This window comes from Rhincodon typus, chromosome 16 (genome assembly GCF_021869965.1).
Source record: "Rhincodon typus isolate 14 chromosome 16, sRhiTyp1.1, whole genome shotgun sequence".
NCBI lineage: Eukaryota > Metazoa > Chordata > Chondrichthyes > Orectolobiformes > Rhincodontidae > Rhincodon > Rhincodon typus.
In genome coordinates, this window is record NC_063347.1 from 6,633,013 (window position 1) to 6,650,468 (window position 17,456).

At 44.8% G+C, this 17,456-nt stretch overlaps 1 protein-coding gene across 2 annotated transcripts in view; it reads left to right on the forward strand.

Moving 5' to 3' along the window:
• The first annotated feature begins 31 nt into the window (after window positions 1-31).
• Window positions 32-17,456, forward strand: part of hmces (5-hydroxymethylcytosine binding, ES cell specific) — a 30,248-nt gene continuing 12,823 nt past the window's right edge. Inside the window, exons 1-4 of one of the 2 annotated variants that reach the window (XM_048606602.1) lie at window positions 32-71; window positions 7,978-8,209; window positions 14,116-14,259; window positions 16,651-16,773. In XM_048606602.1, the coding sequence (XP_048462559.1) occupies window positions 8,021-8,209; window positions 14,116-14,259; window positions 16,651-16,773 (456 nt within the window). In that variant the 5' untranslated portion in view covers window positions 32-71; window positions 7,978-8,020. Of the gene's footprint in view, window positions 72-777; window positions 1,402-7,977; window positions 8,210-14,115; window positions 14,260-16,650; window positions 16,774-17,456 lie in introns of those variants that run through there. The other variant, XM_020520807.2, reaches the window with a different exon arrangement.

A 17,456-nucleotide genomic window follows, 5' to 3' on the forward strand; every position in this document is an offset into this window, starting at 1 on the left:
TGAAAAACCCGGAGTGGCCCTGATCTAGTCTCAAAAAGGAAGAACATGCAGGATCACATCAGGTGACTTTTGTAAGTAAACGACAGAAATTGCTGCAGAAACGCAGCAGGGCTGGCATCATCTGTGGAGAGAAAGCAGAGCTGGACTTGAAACGTTAATACTGTTGTTTTTTTTTCTCCACAGATGCTGCCAGACATGTTGAGTTTCTCCAGCAATTTCTGTCTTTGTTTTAGATTTCCAGCATCCCCAGTTCTTTTTCTTATTTTTGGTGCCTTGTTGTTTGGGTTTCTTTCCAACCTCACTCTCCCCTTTTTGATGCCACTCTCACTAAACTTTTGACCACATACCTCCCCATGTAGTTCTGTGTCATATTTTGATTTTGTGGAGTGGCCTTGGGCTGTCATATTGTGGTAAAAATGCTGCATGAATAATTTTTCATTCATACAAAGTATCAGTGGTTCATTTACTTAACTTTTTTGTATCATTGTTATCAATAATTTGTTTTTGAAAAGGGACTGGGGAACGGTTGAGATTCAAAAGGTAGTTTTGTCCTTAACATTTGCCATTACTGAAAAGTTTTTGAGTTTATTTGACCCAATCTCGAGACATGAGATGTTGAATTAGTTTAGTTATGAAACGCCAACAAAGAATGCAACTTTATGTAAAGTTGCAACTAGTTTGCTCACTGTCTGTCACACACTTTAGGATGTTAAACAGTGTTTTTTGTGCATTTGAGCAGTTAGAAATATGTTCTCCTTAAAGAAAGTCACAAAGTACTGTATTGAGTAATCAGTGCTTTTCCAAATAATAATCTCTGGTGTTTTGTAAAGTAATTTGTAAATTGCTAGTTTCATTCTGACTGCTGTCATTATATTTATTGCAGGGTTTCCTCTCTTCTGTGGGTGGTGATTTGTGTAACCAGTTCGGATGCTCAAAATAATTTTTCATGCATTTGCTGTTATAATGTGCACTGTAATTGCCACACTTCGCTCTATTCTCACCCAGTATGTGTACACACATTGTCTATCGGGATTCATTTGGGAGTATCAGGAGTGGACTCCCCCCTCCTCTAAATAAGAAAGGCACTGAGGTCAAATATTGCAGCACTATCCCCACATGGTTTAGACCAGCTGTCCCTGCGGTGCAGAGTCCGGATATCAGATCTATAACTTTCCTCATCTGTGTAGCTCGGTGCTTGCTGCAGGTGCGTTTTCTAACGGCCAAAATCTGCCGACTTGGTGTCAAGAAATATTTCTCACGTCCTGCGAGTGAAATCAAACAAGTTAGCAGCCCAGAAAGGGGCCTTTCAGCCAGTCGTATCTGCAGTCAACAACTCGTCATCCACTCGCATCCCCCTTTTCAGTTCCTGCTCTGTAGCCTGGTAGTTCACAGCAATTCCAGGTAGGTACCCGATTATTTAAACGTTACAGGGGTTTTGGTCTGTGGCAACCTCCCGGGCAGTGAAACCTCAGGTACCCTGCACTGTCTGGGTGAAATAGCGTTCCTTCGAATCCCCCTCTGAACCTCCTACCACTTACTGTCATTCCTCCTAGTTATCGACGTAGGGAATCCATTTGTCGTGGACCACATGGGAACCAGCGACATAGCAGAATGTCATTCCTGTGAGAGTTTGAAGAAATAGGGTCCAAATTTTAAAGAAAAGTAGAACATTTAAAAATATCAGAGACCCTACAGGGTGGAAGCTATTCAGCCCATCGAATTCACGTAGACCCTCCAAAGAGTATCCCACCTAGACCCATCCCTGTAACCTTGCATTTCCCATGGAAATTGCACATCCATGAACACTACGGACAATTTAGCATGGCCCAATCCACCTAACCTGCACATCTTTGGACTGTGGGAGGAAACCCACGCAGACACGGGGAGAACGTGCAAACTCTGCACAGACAGTCGTCTGAGCATGAAATCGAACCCAGGTCCCTGGCGCTATGAGACAGCAGTGCTAACCACTGAGCCACCCTGTATCAACTCAGGATTGTTTCCCTAGTCACCAACCAAATGAGATGGGATGAAGGAGGGTGGCGAATTTAAACACACAACCCAAAGAGCGGTGTGAGGGTGATGTTACAGTCCGTGGGGCACTGATGCCAGTATTTTGTGGGGAGGCAGTTCAGAAAAAAGAAATACTATTCCATTGGGACAACAAGGTATAGAGCTAGATGAACACAGCAGGCCGAGCATAAAAGCTGATGTTTTGGGTCTAGACCCCTAGTTGTCTCAGATTCTCCAGCATCGGCAGTTTCTACTATCTCTTTACTATTCCATTGGGATGGGTTCCCAATGATACTAGAGATTATTGATTGATTTATTGTTGTCACATGTACCAAGATATAGTGAAAAGTTGTTTTGAATGCTATACAGGCAGATCGTACCATACAAAGTGCCTTGTGGTAGCAGAACAGAGTGTAGAATACAGTTTTATACCTGCAGCAAAAAGAAAGAGAGATCAGAATTGACATTTAAGAGGTCCGTTTAAAAGTCTGGTAACGGCAGGGAAGAAGCTGTTTTTGAATCTATTTGTTCGTATATTCAAAAATATATCTTCTGCCCAGCAGAAGAGGGTGGTAGAGAGTGTAAACAGGGTGGGAGGGGTCTTTGACTATGTTGGTTTCCTTCCCAAGGCAGCAGGAAGTATAGATGGAGTCAATGGATGGAAGGCTGGTTTGTGTGATGGACTGGGCTATGTTCACAACTCTGTAGTTTCTTGTGGTCTTGGGGAGAGCAGTTGCTGTGATGCATCCAGATAGAATTCTGTCTACAGTCCATCTATAAAAATTGGTAAGAGTCTTTGCTGAAATGCAAAATTTCCTTGGCCTTGTGGGGAAGTAGGAGTTGTTGTGCTTTCTTGATTACATGAATCTCTGAAGAATTGTGAACCGTGAGAAGGACAGTGTGGAACTCCAAAAGGGCCTTAACGAGTGGGCAGATAGGAGAGGGACGAGATTCAATGCAGGGAAGTGTGAGGTGATGCACTTTGCCAGGAAGAACACTGAAATACGTACAATTCTGAAGGGTGTGCACGTGCTGGGGGTATGTGTGCACAGATCATTTGAAGGTGACAGGGCGGGTGGAAAACAACATTTAATACACCGTACAGTGTTCTCGGCTTATCAGTAGAGGCATAGGGTGCAAGAGCCAGGGAGGTGATGTTTAACTTGGTTGTTGAGTTGTGGCTGTTCTCCTTGGAGTGAAGGATATTTAACAGGTTTTTTAAAATCATGAGTGGACTGGACAGATAGATCAGAACAAGCTGTTCCGACTCAGAAAAAGAGCACGAGGGCACAGATTTAAAGTGATGTGCAAATGAAGCAGGAGTAATGTGAGAAAAAACTTCTCCACTCAGCGAGTAATTAGGGTCTCGAATGTACTGCCTGGAATGTGGTGGAGCAAGGTTCAATTAAGGTGTTCAAGAGGGGCGTTGAATGGTTATTGGGATAGAAATGGTGTCCATGGGTATACGGAAGAGACTAGCATTATGTAATAGATGCTGTGCAGAAGCAGTAGGCCTAACAGCCTCCTCCTTCATTCTAACAGTTCTGTGGCGCAAATAGCGAGAGTGATTTAGATCTAATCACCATTACTGAGACATGGTTTCAAGGTGACTGAAGATGGAAAATAAATAATCCAGGGTTTCCATATATTTAAAAAATCAGACACAGCGACATGAGGAGGGATAGCCATGAGAGTAAAGAATGCCATAAGGACATTAGTGAGGAAGAATCTCTACTCGGAGGTCAGTCAGTAATGCTTGGTGAGATCTCCAGTCAGAAAATTCTGGTGGGAGTTCTTAATAGGCCCCCTCCCGTTGGACAGAGAACAGGAAATTTTTGAAATGTTCCGATCTGACTGAAGACAGCAGAATGGCAAATCTTTTGACTACGTTTTAACAAGTCAAGTGCCCTATGTGTGTGTGTATCACTGGTTGATTTTTAACCAGCTAAAGCTATTGAACTTACTGGCTCAAAAGCAAGAGTAAGCTAGTTGTCTGACCAGTTCAAAACAAGAGTTTGCATTTGTAGACAACAAGGTGCAGAGCTGGATGAACACAGCAGGCCAAGCAGTATCATAGGAGCAAAAAGGCTGACGTTTCGGGCCTAGACCGCATTTGTATACTGTTTTTAACATAGTGAAAGATTACTAGGTTCTTCCCTGGGGCAAAATCAGACAAAAGAACATTTTCAGAGAACCAAAACATTTAGATGTAGGACAAGTACCCAAAAGATTGATCCCTTGGGGTAGATCTTAAGCAGGGCTTTATGTTGGCCACTGTGTGGTATGGTGGAGGGGTTTAGGGTGGGAATTCTAGGCTTCACAGTCCACACCACTGAAGGTATTGTTGTCACCAGTTGAGTGAAGGAATGAAAAGGACAGATTTTGAGGAATGCAGAGTCGTAGAGTCATACAGCATTGAAATAGACCTCTCAGTCCAACTTGTCCACGCTGACCAGACATCCCAAACTGACCCAGTTCCATCTGCCAGCATTTGGCCCATATCCTTTTAAGCCCTTTCTAGTCAAATACCCATCCAGATGCCTTTTAAATTTTGTAATTGTACCAGCTTCCGTTTCCTCTGGCAACTCATTCCATATACACACCACCCTCTGCATGAAAAAGTTGCCCCTTAGGTCCCTTTTAAATCTTGCCCCTCTGATCTTAAACCTATGCCCTCTAGTTTTGGAATACCCCACCTTAGGAAAAAGGACTTTGGCTGTTCACCCTATCCATGCCCCTCCTGACTTTATAAACCTCACCTCTCAGTCTCCGATGCTCCAGGGAACATAGCCCCAGCCTATTCAGCCTCCCCCTATAGCTCAAACCCTCCAGTCCCAGCAACATCTTTGTAAACCTTTTCTGCGCCCTTTCAAATTTAACAACATCTTTCCTATAGAAGCCCTCAGTGTTGAAGGGCTGCAAGATATCATTAGGGCATCAGCTTACTAATGGACTCTTAATCAAGTGGAAATGTTTCCAACTGTCAGAAAGTCCTCTAGGGGCTTGCAGTTGGTTGGTCAGTCATCAACATCGCTCAACAAAAGCCAACTTCTTGTCCTCCTCTTAAACATTTTACTTACCTTCCTAGCTATCTTAAAAAAAATCTTTCAGGTGGTCTTTCATAGAATCATACAGTGTAGAGGAGGCCCTTCATCCCATCAAGTATGTACTGTGAAAAAGATGCTACTACCTACATTAGTTCTGTTTTCCCACACTAGGCCCATAGCCTTGCCAGCTCTCACTTTTATTTTGGAAACTCTTTTGAAGTTTTTTTTAAGTTTATTCATGGGATGTAGGTATTGCTGACTGGGCCAGCATTTATAGTCTATCCTTAGTTGCCTTTGAAATGATGGGCTTGTTAGACCATTTCAGAGGGAAGTTATGAGTCATGCTGTGGGTCTGGGGGTCATACATGGTCAGAGCAAGTAAGGGGAGATTTCCTTCCCAAACGGACATTAGTAAACAAGTTGGAATTTTACAGGCTGGCTTTTAATTCCTGGATTTTCTTTCATGGAATTCACATTTTGCCATGTGCCAATCAAACCCATGTCTCTGCAGCATTAGTCTGGGGTTCGAAAATCCAGTCGTTTCTGCTATAACGCAATAGTTGCATTCCTGTGCATCACCACTTTATAGAAACTCGCGCTATAAAAGTAACGGGGCCTGTGGGAAAAGTAGTGTTAGGGGCAGACCACCAAAATATATCGCTCAAAATCGCTCAAAAATCACTCAAAAGCCTAACACAAAGGATGGCACAGTTTGAATAAATGTTTAACTTCTATCTAATAATGAAATAAAGGTAAATTTAACACTTTACCTTGAAAAATGTCAAATGTCTTGATGGGGAGGAGGTTGTACTGCACCTCTTACAGAAAGCACTTCACAACAAAGCCCACAAAATGATCTCGTGATGCTAGCACGGGGACTGTTTTTTTGACACTAACATTGTACATACTCACAACACAGAGCCTGTGAAACAGTCCTGATCATAGAATCCCTACAGGGTGGAAACAGGCCCTTCGGCCAAACAAGTCCACATTGACCCTCAGATCATCCCACCCAGACCCATCCCCATCCCCATCCCCCTATAACCCACACACCCCTGAAAACTACAGGCAATTTAGCATGGCCAATCCACCCTAACCTGCACATCTTTGGACTGTGGGAGGGAACCGGAGCACCCAGAGGAAACCCACATAGACACGGGGAGAACATGCAAACTCCACACAGACAGTCGCCCGAGGGTGGAATCGAACCCAGGTCCCTGGCACTGTAAGGCAGCAGTGCTAGCCACTGTGCCACCCCCATTTATTGCCCATCCTTAACAATTAAGAGTCAACGCATACTCCCCTGCGCACCAATGGAATCGTGTTATAGCCAGCGCAAGTTTGTGTTTTAGAAATAGCGTTCCCCTATTCATCAATCGCGTTACAGCCAATTCGCTTTGACGGAACACATGTTATAGCAGAACCCACTATACTAGTCCAATGACATTATCACTAAACCACTGCCCGTATCCCTAAGTGTAGTCCTGTTTGTGTACAAGGTTAAAGTCTCCATAGTCCTACCAAGCCATAGGGCTGCTCTCTCATCAAAGAGAGACAACTGGTGGTGGTTTAAGCTGAGGGTCGCTGCCTCAGATGAGGCAGGAGGTTGAGAAGCCAGGTGCTATGTGGTAACCCTTAGTGCAGGAATTAAACCCACGCTGTTGGTATCGCTCTATATCACAGGCAGCCATCCAAACTAATCAACCCCATTTATGTACAAGTGAAGGGTGGGGTTACGGAGGTGATGGAGAGAATGAGGTAGGGGTGTGGTTAAGGGCAGGGAGCGTTTTGACTAGTTCCTAAAGCATTTGCCTTGGTAATTTTCTTGAATTGTTGCTTAGAACTTTAATATCTTTTTTTTTTCCCCTTCCAAATTTGCCATTCTGAGTGATTCCACCCTAGGTGTGTTGAAATTGAATAAAAATAGAACCATAGACAATAAGAGCAGGAACAGGCCGTTTAGCCCTTCGAGCCCATTCTTCCATTCAATTAGATCACAACTGATCCTCCAACTCAGTACCCTGTTCCCGCTTTCTCCCCATACCCTTTAGCCCCAAGAGCTATATCTAATGCATTCTGGAAAACATTCAATGTTTTGGCCTTAACCATTTTCTGTGGCAGAGAATTGCACGCTCTCACCACTCTCTGGGTGAAGAAATTTCTCCTCATCTCAATCCTAAATGGCCGCCTGGTATCATTAGGCCTCTGATCCCTGGTTCTGGGCTCCCAGGTCATCAGAAATCAGGAAACAGTATCACTTCGTTTTCCAGCCCGTTCCCTCGCGGGATCATGATTAGAGACGATGTCTCTCAGTTTGTTAATTGATCAGAAAACCTGCTTTTTCTGACATTTAATGTCCTGCAGGATTACATTTCAGAGAAGGTTTATTGGGGTGGTGAGGGTGGTCGATGGGTATGTATGAGTTATGAGCCAGTGGATGCAAAGGGCTCAAGGTACATCATATAAAAGGTTTGAATTTTGGGATTAGTCTGGATTCCCCACTCACCCTGTGCCATTATGTGGACTGAACATGTTTCATAGACTCCCTAGTGTGTGGAACCAGACCATTTGACCCACACTGACCCTCCCACCTTCCCCACACTATCCCTGCATTCCCCACAGCCAATCCACCCAATCTGCACATCTTTGTGACTGTGAGAGGAGACCAGAGCACCTGGAGGAAACCCATGCAGACATGGGGAGAATGTGCAAACTCCACGTGAACAGTCACCCGAGGGTGGAATCAAACCTGGGTCCCTGGCGCCGAGAGAGAGCGGTGCTGACCACTGAGCCACCGTGAGGATCGTAGTCAGCAGGATTTTTACCTTCGCGGGAGTGACTCCAACGGATTTCTAATCCATTCCCTTAATCACTCGGCCACAACAACGTCCTTACAGTCTTATCATCTCTTTTGCAGGCGTAACATCTAACGATTTGTGCCGAGAGTGTGTCTCACAGCCATGTGCGGGCGTACTGCGTGCTCGCTGGCCGCCGACCAAATCAGACGTGCCTGTGCCTATCGAGATGGGCGAGGGAGGAGGAGGGCCCCAGAGTGGAGAGGTGGTGACCGTGATAAGTACAAGCCTTCTTTCAACAAAAGCCCACACTCCAACAACGCAGTGCTGGTGTCCAAAAGGCACTTCCACAAAGTAATTCCTCGCGTTGTTTACCTTGATCCTTTTTATGCATCTTGCTGTTTAGGCAGGTCTCTTGAGCGCTGTGCTGTAGAAGGGAATGTCACTTTAATTCAGGAGCCCAGACTGGGGACATGTGTTCAAATTCCACCATAACAGCTGAATTAAATTTGAATTAAATTAATAAGTGTGGAGTCTACAAAGCTAGTCTCTGCAGCGAAACTACCTTAGATTTTAACATATTTAAAAGGCTAGATGCAAGTGAAACGTTTTAGCATGGCCCGTCCATCCAACCTGCATAAAAACCAAAAGAACTGCGGATGCTGTAAATCGGGAACAAAAACTAAGTTGCTGGAAAAGTTCAGCAGGTCTGGCAGCATCTGTGAAGGAGAAAACAGAGTTAATGTTTCGGGTCCGGTGACCCTTCCTCAGAACTTCCATCCAACCTGCACATCTTTGGACTGTAGGAGAAAACCGGAGCACCCAGAGGAAACTCAATAAAATTGCTCCCCTAACTGGGGAGTCTAAAACCAGGGGGTGCAATTTAAAAATGAAGGGGGTGCCACTTAGATCCACGATGAAGAGAACTTTTTTCCATACTCAGAAGGTTGTGAATCTATGGAATTCCCTACCACAGAGAGCTGTGGAAGCTCAGTCCTTGACTATGTTAAAGATATGTGGCACGGAGGTTCAGTGGTTAGCACTGCCGCCTCACAGCACTAGGGACCCGGGTTCGATTCCACCCTCGGGTGACTGTCCATGTGGAGTTTTCACGTTCTCCCTGTGTCTGCATGGGTTTCCTCCGGGTGATCTGGTTTCCTGTCTCAGTCCAAAAATGTGCAGGTTAGGAGGATTGACCGTGCTAAATGTGGGGTTATGGGGATAGGGTGGGTGGGGGAGTCAGGGTGAGATGCAGTTCGGAGGGTTGGCGCAGACATGATGGGCTGAATGGTCTCTATCTGCACTGTAGGGATTCTATGATAGAGATTGGTAATCAGAAATCTTTCAATGGCTTACAGAGCTATATGGATGGGCTGAATAAAAGGCATTGACGTGTACAATCAGCCACGATTATATTGAATGGTGGGGTAGACTTGATGGGCTGAATGGCCTACTCCTGCTCCTAATCTCCTTTCATCGACACAAATCAATCTTTTCTGTCCTTTGCAATCAAGCCAAAATGAAAAGAAAGGGATAAATGGAAAGTCAGTGAATATTTTTCTCCGTAGTTTGTGTCTGAGTTAACTTTCTCAAACATTTCTGTGGCAGGGGTATGGTTTGTTTGGTTAAAGTCCCGTTCTGAGTTCAGTGTGTCCAGGATGGGAATTACTGTATGCATCCATCTAAACATCAACCCCCTACTTTTTGCCTAAAACTTTGGCGTGAAAAGCCCTGACCACATTCAAAGGGGTTCCGGGTCTTCGGAAGGGCCAGTGATGACCCTTACTCTGATTACTGGTCGTGGCTCTGAATTACTGTACCAGGCTGTCCACTGGGATTCCTGATGTTTGACTGGGAACTGAGACATTATGAAAACAGAGCGTCTATTTCCAAAGTATTCAACACGTCGTCTGGAAACAGCAGAGCCCATGCAAATATCTTTACTGATGCTGAGCTTGCCTCAATATGGCTGATGGTGGATGTCTGCACAGCAAGTCAAACTGCAGTGAATCTTTTGGATTAGATGCAGTGTTTTAATGGTGAACAGACTTGCTTTCGCGCTTAAAAGAACGTAGAACAGTACAGCATGGTACAGGCCCTTCGGCCCATAATATTGTGCCGACCTATTATCCTACTAAGATCAATCTACCCTGCAGACCCCACGTTTTACTATCCTCCATGTGCCTATCCAAGAGTCACTTAAAAGTCTCTAAAGTATCTGATTCCACTACCACTGCCGGCAGCGCATTCCACACGCCCTCCACTCTCTGAGTGAAGAACCTACCTCTGACATCTCCCCTATACCTTCCTCCAATCATCTTAAAATTATGCCCCCTCGTAATAGTCATTTCTGCCCTGGGAAAAAGTCTCTGACTATCCACTGTATCTATGCCACTCATCCTTCTTTGCCCTGATCTCTGCCTCATCTCAACTAAATATTTTCCCAGAGATAGTAGGAACTGCAGATGCTGGAGAATCCGAGACAACAAGGTGCAGGGCTGGATGAACACAGCAGGCCAAGCAGCATCATAGGAGCCTCTAATGATTCTCGAATTTTACTTTAAATTCAGGAACAATCAACCAGACCAGGTGACTTCAAGGACACCTGGAATGATAATGGAAGTTTATTTTTAGCCTGGGGATTTAAGAAAGGAGAGAGAAACCATAAAGCCATGAGCTCAAGCAGAGTACTGGATGAGCAACTTCTTTAAAAAAACACGATTCAGCTCGAAAGCTTTTGTATTTCATTTGAACGTGACCTGACTGGGGTCAGAAGTAAGGATAGTCTACAAAATGAGATTGTTCAGAGCAGTTAGGGAATAAGTTACCTCAATGAAAGAGTGTAACTTGTGAAACTTTCAGACCAAAAGTGTTTAGTTAGATCGCTACAGACTAATAATGAGAAAGTCTATACTTTCAGCTGTGTACCTATTAATGGCAAAGCCTTCACCAATCTAGAACTGAGGGGAAAACACAGATAAGTTACAGCTACAGATTGTTTTCTTCCTTATCCACTCAACAGATTTGGTTAACTGTAAAGTGCTAGTGTTGGGGAATAAATGGGATTTTAGTTTTGCTGTCTATTTTGAAATTATTCAACGTGTTATACTTAGAAAGCTTGGTTCAGTTTATTTCTTTTTAACTTTTGTTTTGTAATAAGCTTCTGTTTTATTGTAAAAGCCAGTTCTGCAGCCCTATGTGCTTGTGTTTCAGTGAAGGACTGTCATTAATAAATTATAAAGAAAAGGTTCTATCGAGCAAGATTTTAAGGAAACAAACACCGAGAATGCTGGAGAGAGACTTATTGTTTCTGCCTCACAGATGCTGCTGAGTTTCTCCAGTGTTGTGTGTTTGTTTCAGATTTTCAGCGTCTGGAGTATTTTGGGTTTTATGCTACGCTGGATTTTGTGCTGGGATCTGACTTGTCCATTAGTAATGTTGGCTAGGAGCATTTTGTAAGGTAGAAAACTGTTAAAGGTCATGTTGAGGACAAATGTGTTTAATCAACCTGAATTGATCTGGCCGGAGAAATCACTTCAGTTCTGATTGGTACCAACCATTTTGTTTAAAAAAAGAAACACGAGACTGTTCCCACCTGCCTTTATTGGTCAGAGCATTTAGTACGGGAGTGGGACATCATGTTGTTGCTGTACAAGACATTGAGACCACCTTTGGAAGACTGCAAATGAATCTGGTCACCCTGCTATAGGAAGGATGATGTTAAATTTGGAAAGGTTCAGAAAAAATTTGCAACGATTGGAGGGTTTGAGCTATAGGGAGAGGCTGAATAGGCTGGGGCTATTTTCCCTGGAGTATCAGAGGCAGATGGGTGACCGTATAGAGGTTTATAAAATCATGAGGGATATGGATAGGGTGAATAGCCAAGGTCTTTTTCCCAGATTAGGGGAATCCAAAGCTAGAGGGCAGAGGTTTAAGGTGAGAAAGGAAACATTTAAAAGGGACCTGAGGGGCAACTTTTTCACACAGAGGGTGGTGCGTGTATGGAATGAGCTGCCAGAGGAAGTGGTAGAGGCTGGTACAATTACAACATTTAAAAGACATTTCGACGGATGCATGGATAGGAATGGTTTAGAAGGATGCATACCAAACGCAGGCAACGGAGACTAGTTTAGTTTGGGAAACCTGGTTGGCATGAACAAGTTGGACTGAAAGGTGTTGTATGACTCTGACTGAACCCTGCTCCAGTAAACAGCAAGGACTGTGAAAAGTGAAAGATTTGGGGACTAAAGTGAGGGATTGATTCTCACACAAGATCAGCAGTTACTTGAGTAAATGCAGTTATCACGACCACGGAAAGCAAGACACTGCAGATGCTGGAAGTCTGAAATAAAAATAGAAAATGCCAAAAACTCTCAGCAGGTCTGGCAGCATCAATGGACAGAGAGATGGCCTGACAGGAAAAACTGTTTCAGAGACTGGTGGGAATCTGGAACTCACTGCCAGTAAGGATGATAGTGGCAAAAATCCTCATAACATTTATAAAGTATTTAGATATGCACTTGTGATGTCAAGCATTGTAGGCTGTGGGGCAGGTGCTGACAAGTGGGATAGTTAGGTAGTTGCTTTTGACTGGTGCAGAAGCGATGTGCCAAAAGGCCCTTTCACGTGCTACTATGATTCTGACCTTTCATAATAAGACTATAGAAGATCAGAGCAGAGTCGGGCCATTCAGTCCATCAAGTCTGCTTCACCATTCGGTCATGGCTGATATGTTTCTCAGTCCATTCTCCTGCATTTTCATTGTAACCTTTTATCCCCTGACTAATTGATAACCTATCTATTTCTGTCGTAAATACATTCAACGACTTTGCCTCTGCAGCAATGAAATCCACAGAGTCACGAAATTCCTCCTCATCTCAGTTCTCAAGGGTCGTTCCTTCCCTCTGAGATGGTGTCCTCAGGTGCTAGTCTCTCCTGCCAGTGGAAACAACATCTCCATGTCCACTCTATTCAAGCCTCTTAGCATTCTGTAAGTTTTGATCAGATCCCCCTCATCCTTCTAAACTCCTTCAAATAGAGACCCAGAGTCCTCAATTGCTCTTCATTCTTGTCAACCTCCCTGGACCCCCTCCGATGCCAGCTCATCTTTCCTTAAATACATGACCCAAAACTGCTCACAATATTCCAAATGCATTCCAGCCAGAACTTTATATGCTCTCGGAAGTACACGTCTGCTCTTGCATTGTAGCTGTCTTTAAATGAATGCTAACAAACACTTGCCTTCCTAACTGTGTGTTAACCATAAAAGAATCCTGAACAAAGACTCCCAAGTCTGAAATGTGCTTCGGATTTCTGAAGTCTTTCAGATATCACAGAAAGATCCTCGGACAGCACCTTCCAGACCCACAACCACTTCCGTCTAGAAGGACAAAGGCAGCAGATACATGGGAACACCATCACCTCAAAGCCATTCACCATCCCGACTTGGAAATACGTCGCTGTTCCTTTGCTGTCGCTGGGTCAAAATCCTGGAATTCCCTCCCTTAAGGGCATTGTGGGTCAACCCACAGCAGGAGGAATGCAGGAGGTTCAAGAAGGCAGCTCACCACCACCTTCTCAAGGGGCAGCCACGGATGGGCAATAAATGCTGGCCCAGCCAGCAACGCCCACCTCCCACAAATGAATAGAAAAAAAGTCCATCTGTTTCACGAATCTCCATCAGGGAACAAAAGCTGCTGTCCTTACCTGGCCTGGTCAACATATGACTCCAGACCCACAGCAGTGGGGTTGACTGTGAGGGTTGGGCAATAAATAGTGACCTAGCCAGCGACGCCCACATCCGGTTAATTAATTTTAAAAAGAGTGCTGAGAATCTGGAGTCACACGTTGGGCAGATTTCCTTTCCTGCAGGATACTGGTGAACCAGATGGGTTTTTAAGACTGGTGACAGTAGTTTCACGGTCACCATCACAGAGATGGGTTTAATGCTAATGATTTATCACTGAATTTAAATTCCACCAGGTGCTACGGTGGGATTTGATCTTGTGCCCCCAGAACGTTAGCCTGACCCTCTGGATGACCATTACTGCTACACCACAGCTCTACAAGTGCAGGCAAACAATCCCATGTATGGGAGTCTTTTATGGGACATCACAGCTGCTTATAATCCCTGAACTTTTGCTGTTTCCAACAGGAACTGCCGTGAGGCAGGAACGGAACACACAGCAAAGAGGGGGACGGTCGTAAATATTGTTCTTTGGTGTTGGATGACCGATCTGTCTGTCTGTTTGCATTGACAGGATGCAGAGAGTGCTGAGCAGCTGCTAGCGGCCATGCGGTGGGGTCTTATCCCCTCCTGGTTCCGAGAGAGCGATCCCTCCAAAATGCTGTACAACACCAGTAACTGCCGTAGTGACGGGATGCTGCACAAGAATTCGTACAAGGTTCGATCTTCACTGAACTCTCCGATTGCACAACCCTCCCCCACCCTCAGCTCTTGTCTGAAACGTGGGTGTCACTGGGGCTGCACCAACATTTATTACCCGACCCTCAATACTCTTGTAACTAAATGGCTTACTTCACCGTTTTGTAAAATTAAGAGTCAACCATGTTACTAACATAGGAAGGAGGCCGTTCAGTCCATCATATCTGCTCTGGTAGTCCAATCGAGCATTATTACCCAGTGCCAATCTCCTGCTTTTTGCTATCCAAATGATCACCCCCTTGAATGCTTCAATCAAACCTGCCCTCCACCACACTTTCAGGCAGTGGATTCCAGACCCTAACGACTCACTGCAACAACGATTTTTCTTACATCACCGTTGCTTCTTTTGTGTGTCACTACAAATCGATGCCCTTTCGTTCTTGTTCCTTTTACGAGCGGGAGAAGTCACCTGTAGACCAGCGTACCCTCTAATGTTCTTCCCGGGTACGTGGCTCTCTGAGCTCTGTGTGTGGTAGAACGTCCAGAACTGGAAGTGGATTCTGTTGTCGATGCTAATCGCTGTACACAGACCATTGGAACGGCTGCACATCTGAACAGCCATGTAGCTTCGAGGGGATGTTGGTGAAGATCCACACGTAAACCAGGTCAGCATGTCAGTGGTATAGAGGACAGTGAAGAAGTTTACCTAAGACTGCAAAGAGATCTTGATCAATTGGATCAGTGGGCTGAGGGCTGGTAAATGGAGTTTAATTTGGATAAATGTGAGGTATTGCATTTTGGTAATGCAAACAAGGATAGGAATTGTACAAATAATGCTATGGTCCTGGGTAGTGTTGTAGAACAGAGAGACCTACAGGTTGAGAAACATAATTCTTTGAAATTTGCGTCACATGTAGATAGGGTGATTCAGAAGTCGTTTAGCATGCGTGACTTCGTTGCTCAGACCTTTGCGTATAGGAGTTGGGACATCATGTTGAGGTTGTACAGGATGTTGTTGAGGCTTCTTCTCAAAAACTGTATCCAGTTCTGGTCTCCCTGTTATAGGAAGGATATTATTAAACTGGAGAGGGTTCAGGAAAAAATTACCAGGATGTTGCTGGGACTGGAGGGTTTGAGATATAAAAGTAGACCGGAAATCCTGGGACTTTTTTCGCTTGAATCTAGGAGGTTGAGGGGTGACCTTGTAGAGCTTTATAAAATGATGGTCATAGATGAGGTGAATGACAAGAGTCTTCTCCCTAGGGTGGAGAGTTCAAAACTAGGGGCCATATTTTTATGGTGGGAGGAGAATGATTTAATAAGGACATGAGTGGCAACTTTTTACTCAGAGAGTGGTTTTTGTGTGGAACAAACTTCCAGAGGAAGTGGTAGGTGCGGTAGAGTTACGACATTTAAAAGACATTTGGATACATTCGTGAATAGGAAAGATCTCGCTGGAAATGGGACTAGTTTAGTTTGGGAACTTGGTCGGCATGGACTGATTGGACCGAAGGGTCTGTTTCCGTGCTGTATGACTCACTGTCTATTAGTGAACCAGTTGAGTTTTCACAGCAGTTGATACAAGTTTCATGGTCTCTATTAGCTTACTGTTCCAGACTTAATTAATTGAATTCTAAATTCTGCCTGTTCCCTATGATGGGATTTGAACCAATGGCTTCAGAACATGGGGAGGTGGTGGTAGACTGGGAATGTCACTGGGTTAGCCATCCAGAATCCCGGGTTAATGTTCTGAGGAACAAGAGTTCAAATCCCACCACAATACATGGTGAAAATTTAATCTGATTTTACAAAAAACGGGATCTAATGGTGACCATGTAACCACTGTTGTTTGCCATAAAAGTAAATTGTTCTTTAGATAAGGAAATATGCCATCATGTGACTTCAGACCCACAGCAGTGTGGTTGACTCTTAACTACAGTCTAGGCAATTAGGAATGGGCAGTAAATGCCCATTTAAATAAATGCTGGCTCAGCCCAGCGATGCCCATATCCCATAAGTGAATTTTTTAAAAATTAGCTGGTGCCTCTACATTAACTGGTCCGGTGACTCAGTCCTCTGAATCAACATCATCATTCCATGCCACTTGGTGGAGAAACAGGATATTTATGGGAGACTGGTGCTGGTTGGAAAAACCCATCTGGTTCACTAATGTCCTTTAGGGAAGAAAACTGCCATCCTTACCTGGCCTGGTCTGCATATGACTCCAGACCAAAAGCAATGTGGCTCTAAACTGTCTTCTGGGCCATTAGGGATGGGCAATAAATGCTGGCCTAGCCAGCGACACCCTCATCCCGTGAATGAATTTAAGAATATCAGGGCTGGTTTGAGTCAGGTTGGGCAGCCTCAGCTGTAAAATGCCTATAACCCATTGTAAGCTGTCTGTCAACAGGATCCCTTTATGAAAGGACAGCGCTGTGTGGTGTTGGCTGATGGGTTCTACGAGTGGCAGAGGCAAAACGGTGAGAAGCAACCTTACTTCATCTACTTCCCGCAGACCTGCGAGAAAGAGGAGGTAAGAACACAATGCGCATTTTCATATCGACCATCAGAATGAGAGGAGGGGAACAGGGAATGCGAGAGAGAGAGAAAGGGGGAGAAAATGACAGAGGACAGGGAGGGAGAGGACGTGGAGTGGGGTGGGAGAAGGGAAGGAGAGACAAGGAGATCAAAGTGACCAAGTGGTTTCACAGCACAGTAGACCCAAATGGATGGTGAGCTGCCCTCCTGCCCATTTAAATAGCTCTGAAGTTGTTGGACATATGGCCCCCTCTGAGCAAGTGACCCAGACCCACAATAGCAGCCAGTGTGTCCTCTCCTCCCTGAGGAAGTCAACTAACCACCTGTTCCTTCTGTAAATTGGTGACAAGCTCGGGGGGAGGGAGAGTGGGGTTTGAGGAGGCAGGGAGAGTAGGAACTGAGGGGGGAGGGAGGAGAGCAAAAGAGATGGAGACAGAGATGAGGGAGGAGTGAATAAGAGAGTTGGGAAAGAAATGGCGGGGGCGGGGTTGAGGGAATGAGAGAGAAGGGAGAGGAAATGACAGAATGGAGGGAGGGAGGGAGAGGACATTGAGTTGAGTGGGAGAGAGATCAAGGTGACCAAGTGGTGTCACAGCATAGTGGACCCAAATGGATGGTGACCAGCGCTGGATTACACCAATGTTCAGAATTAGTCCTTACTCTAATCACCTTCATCAC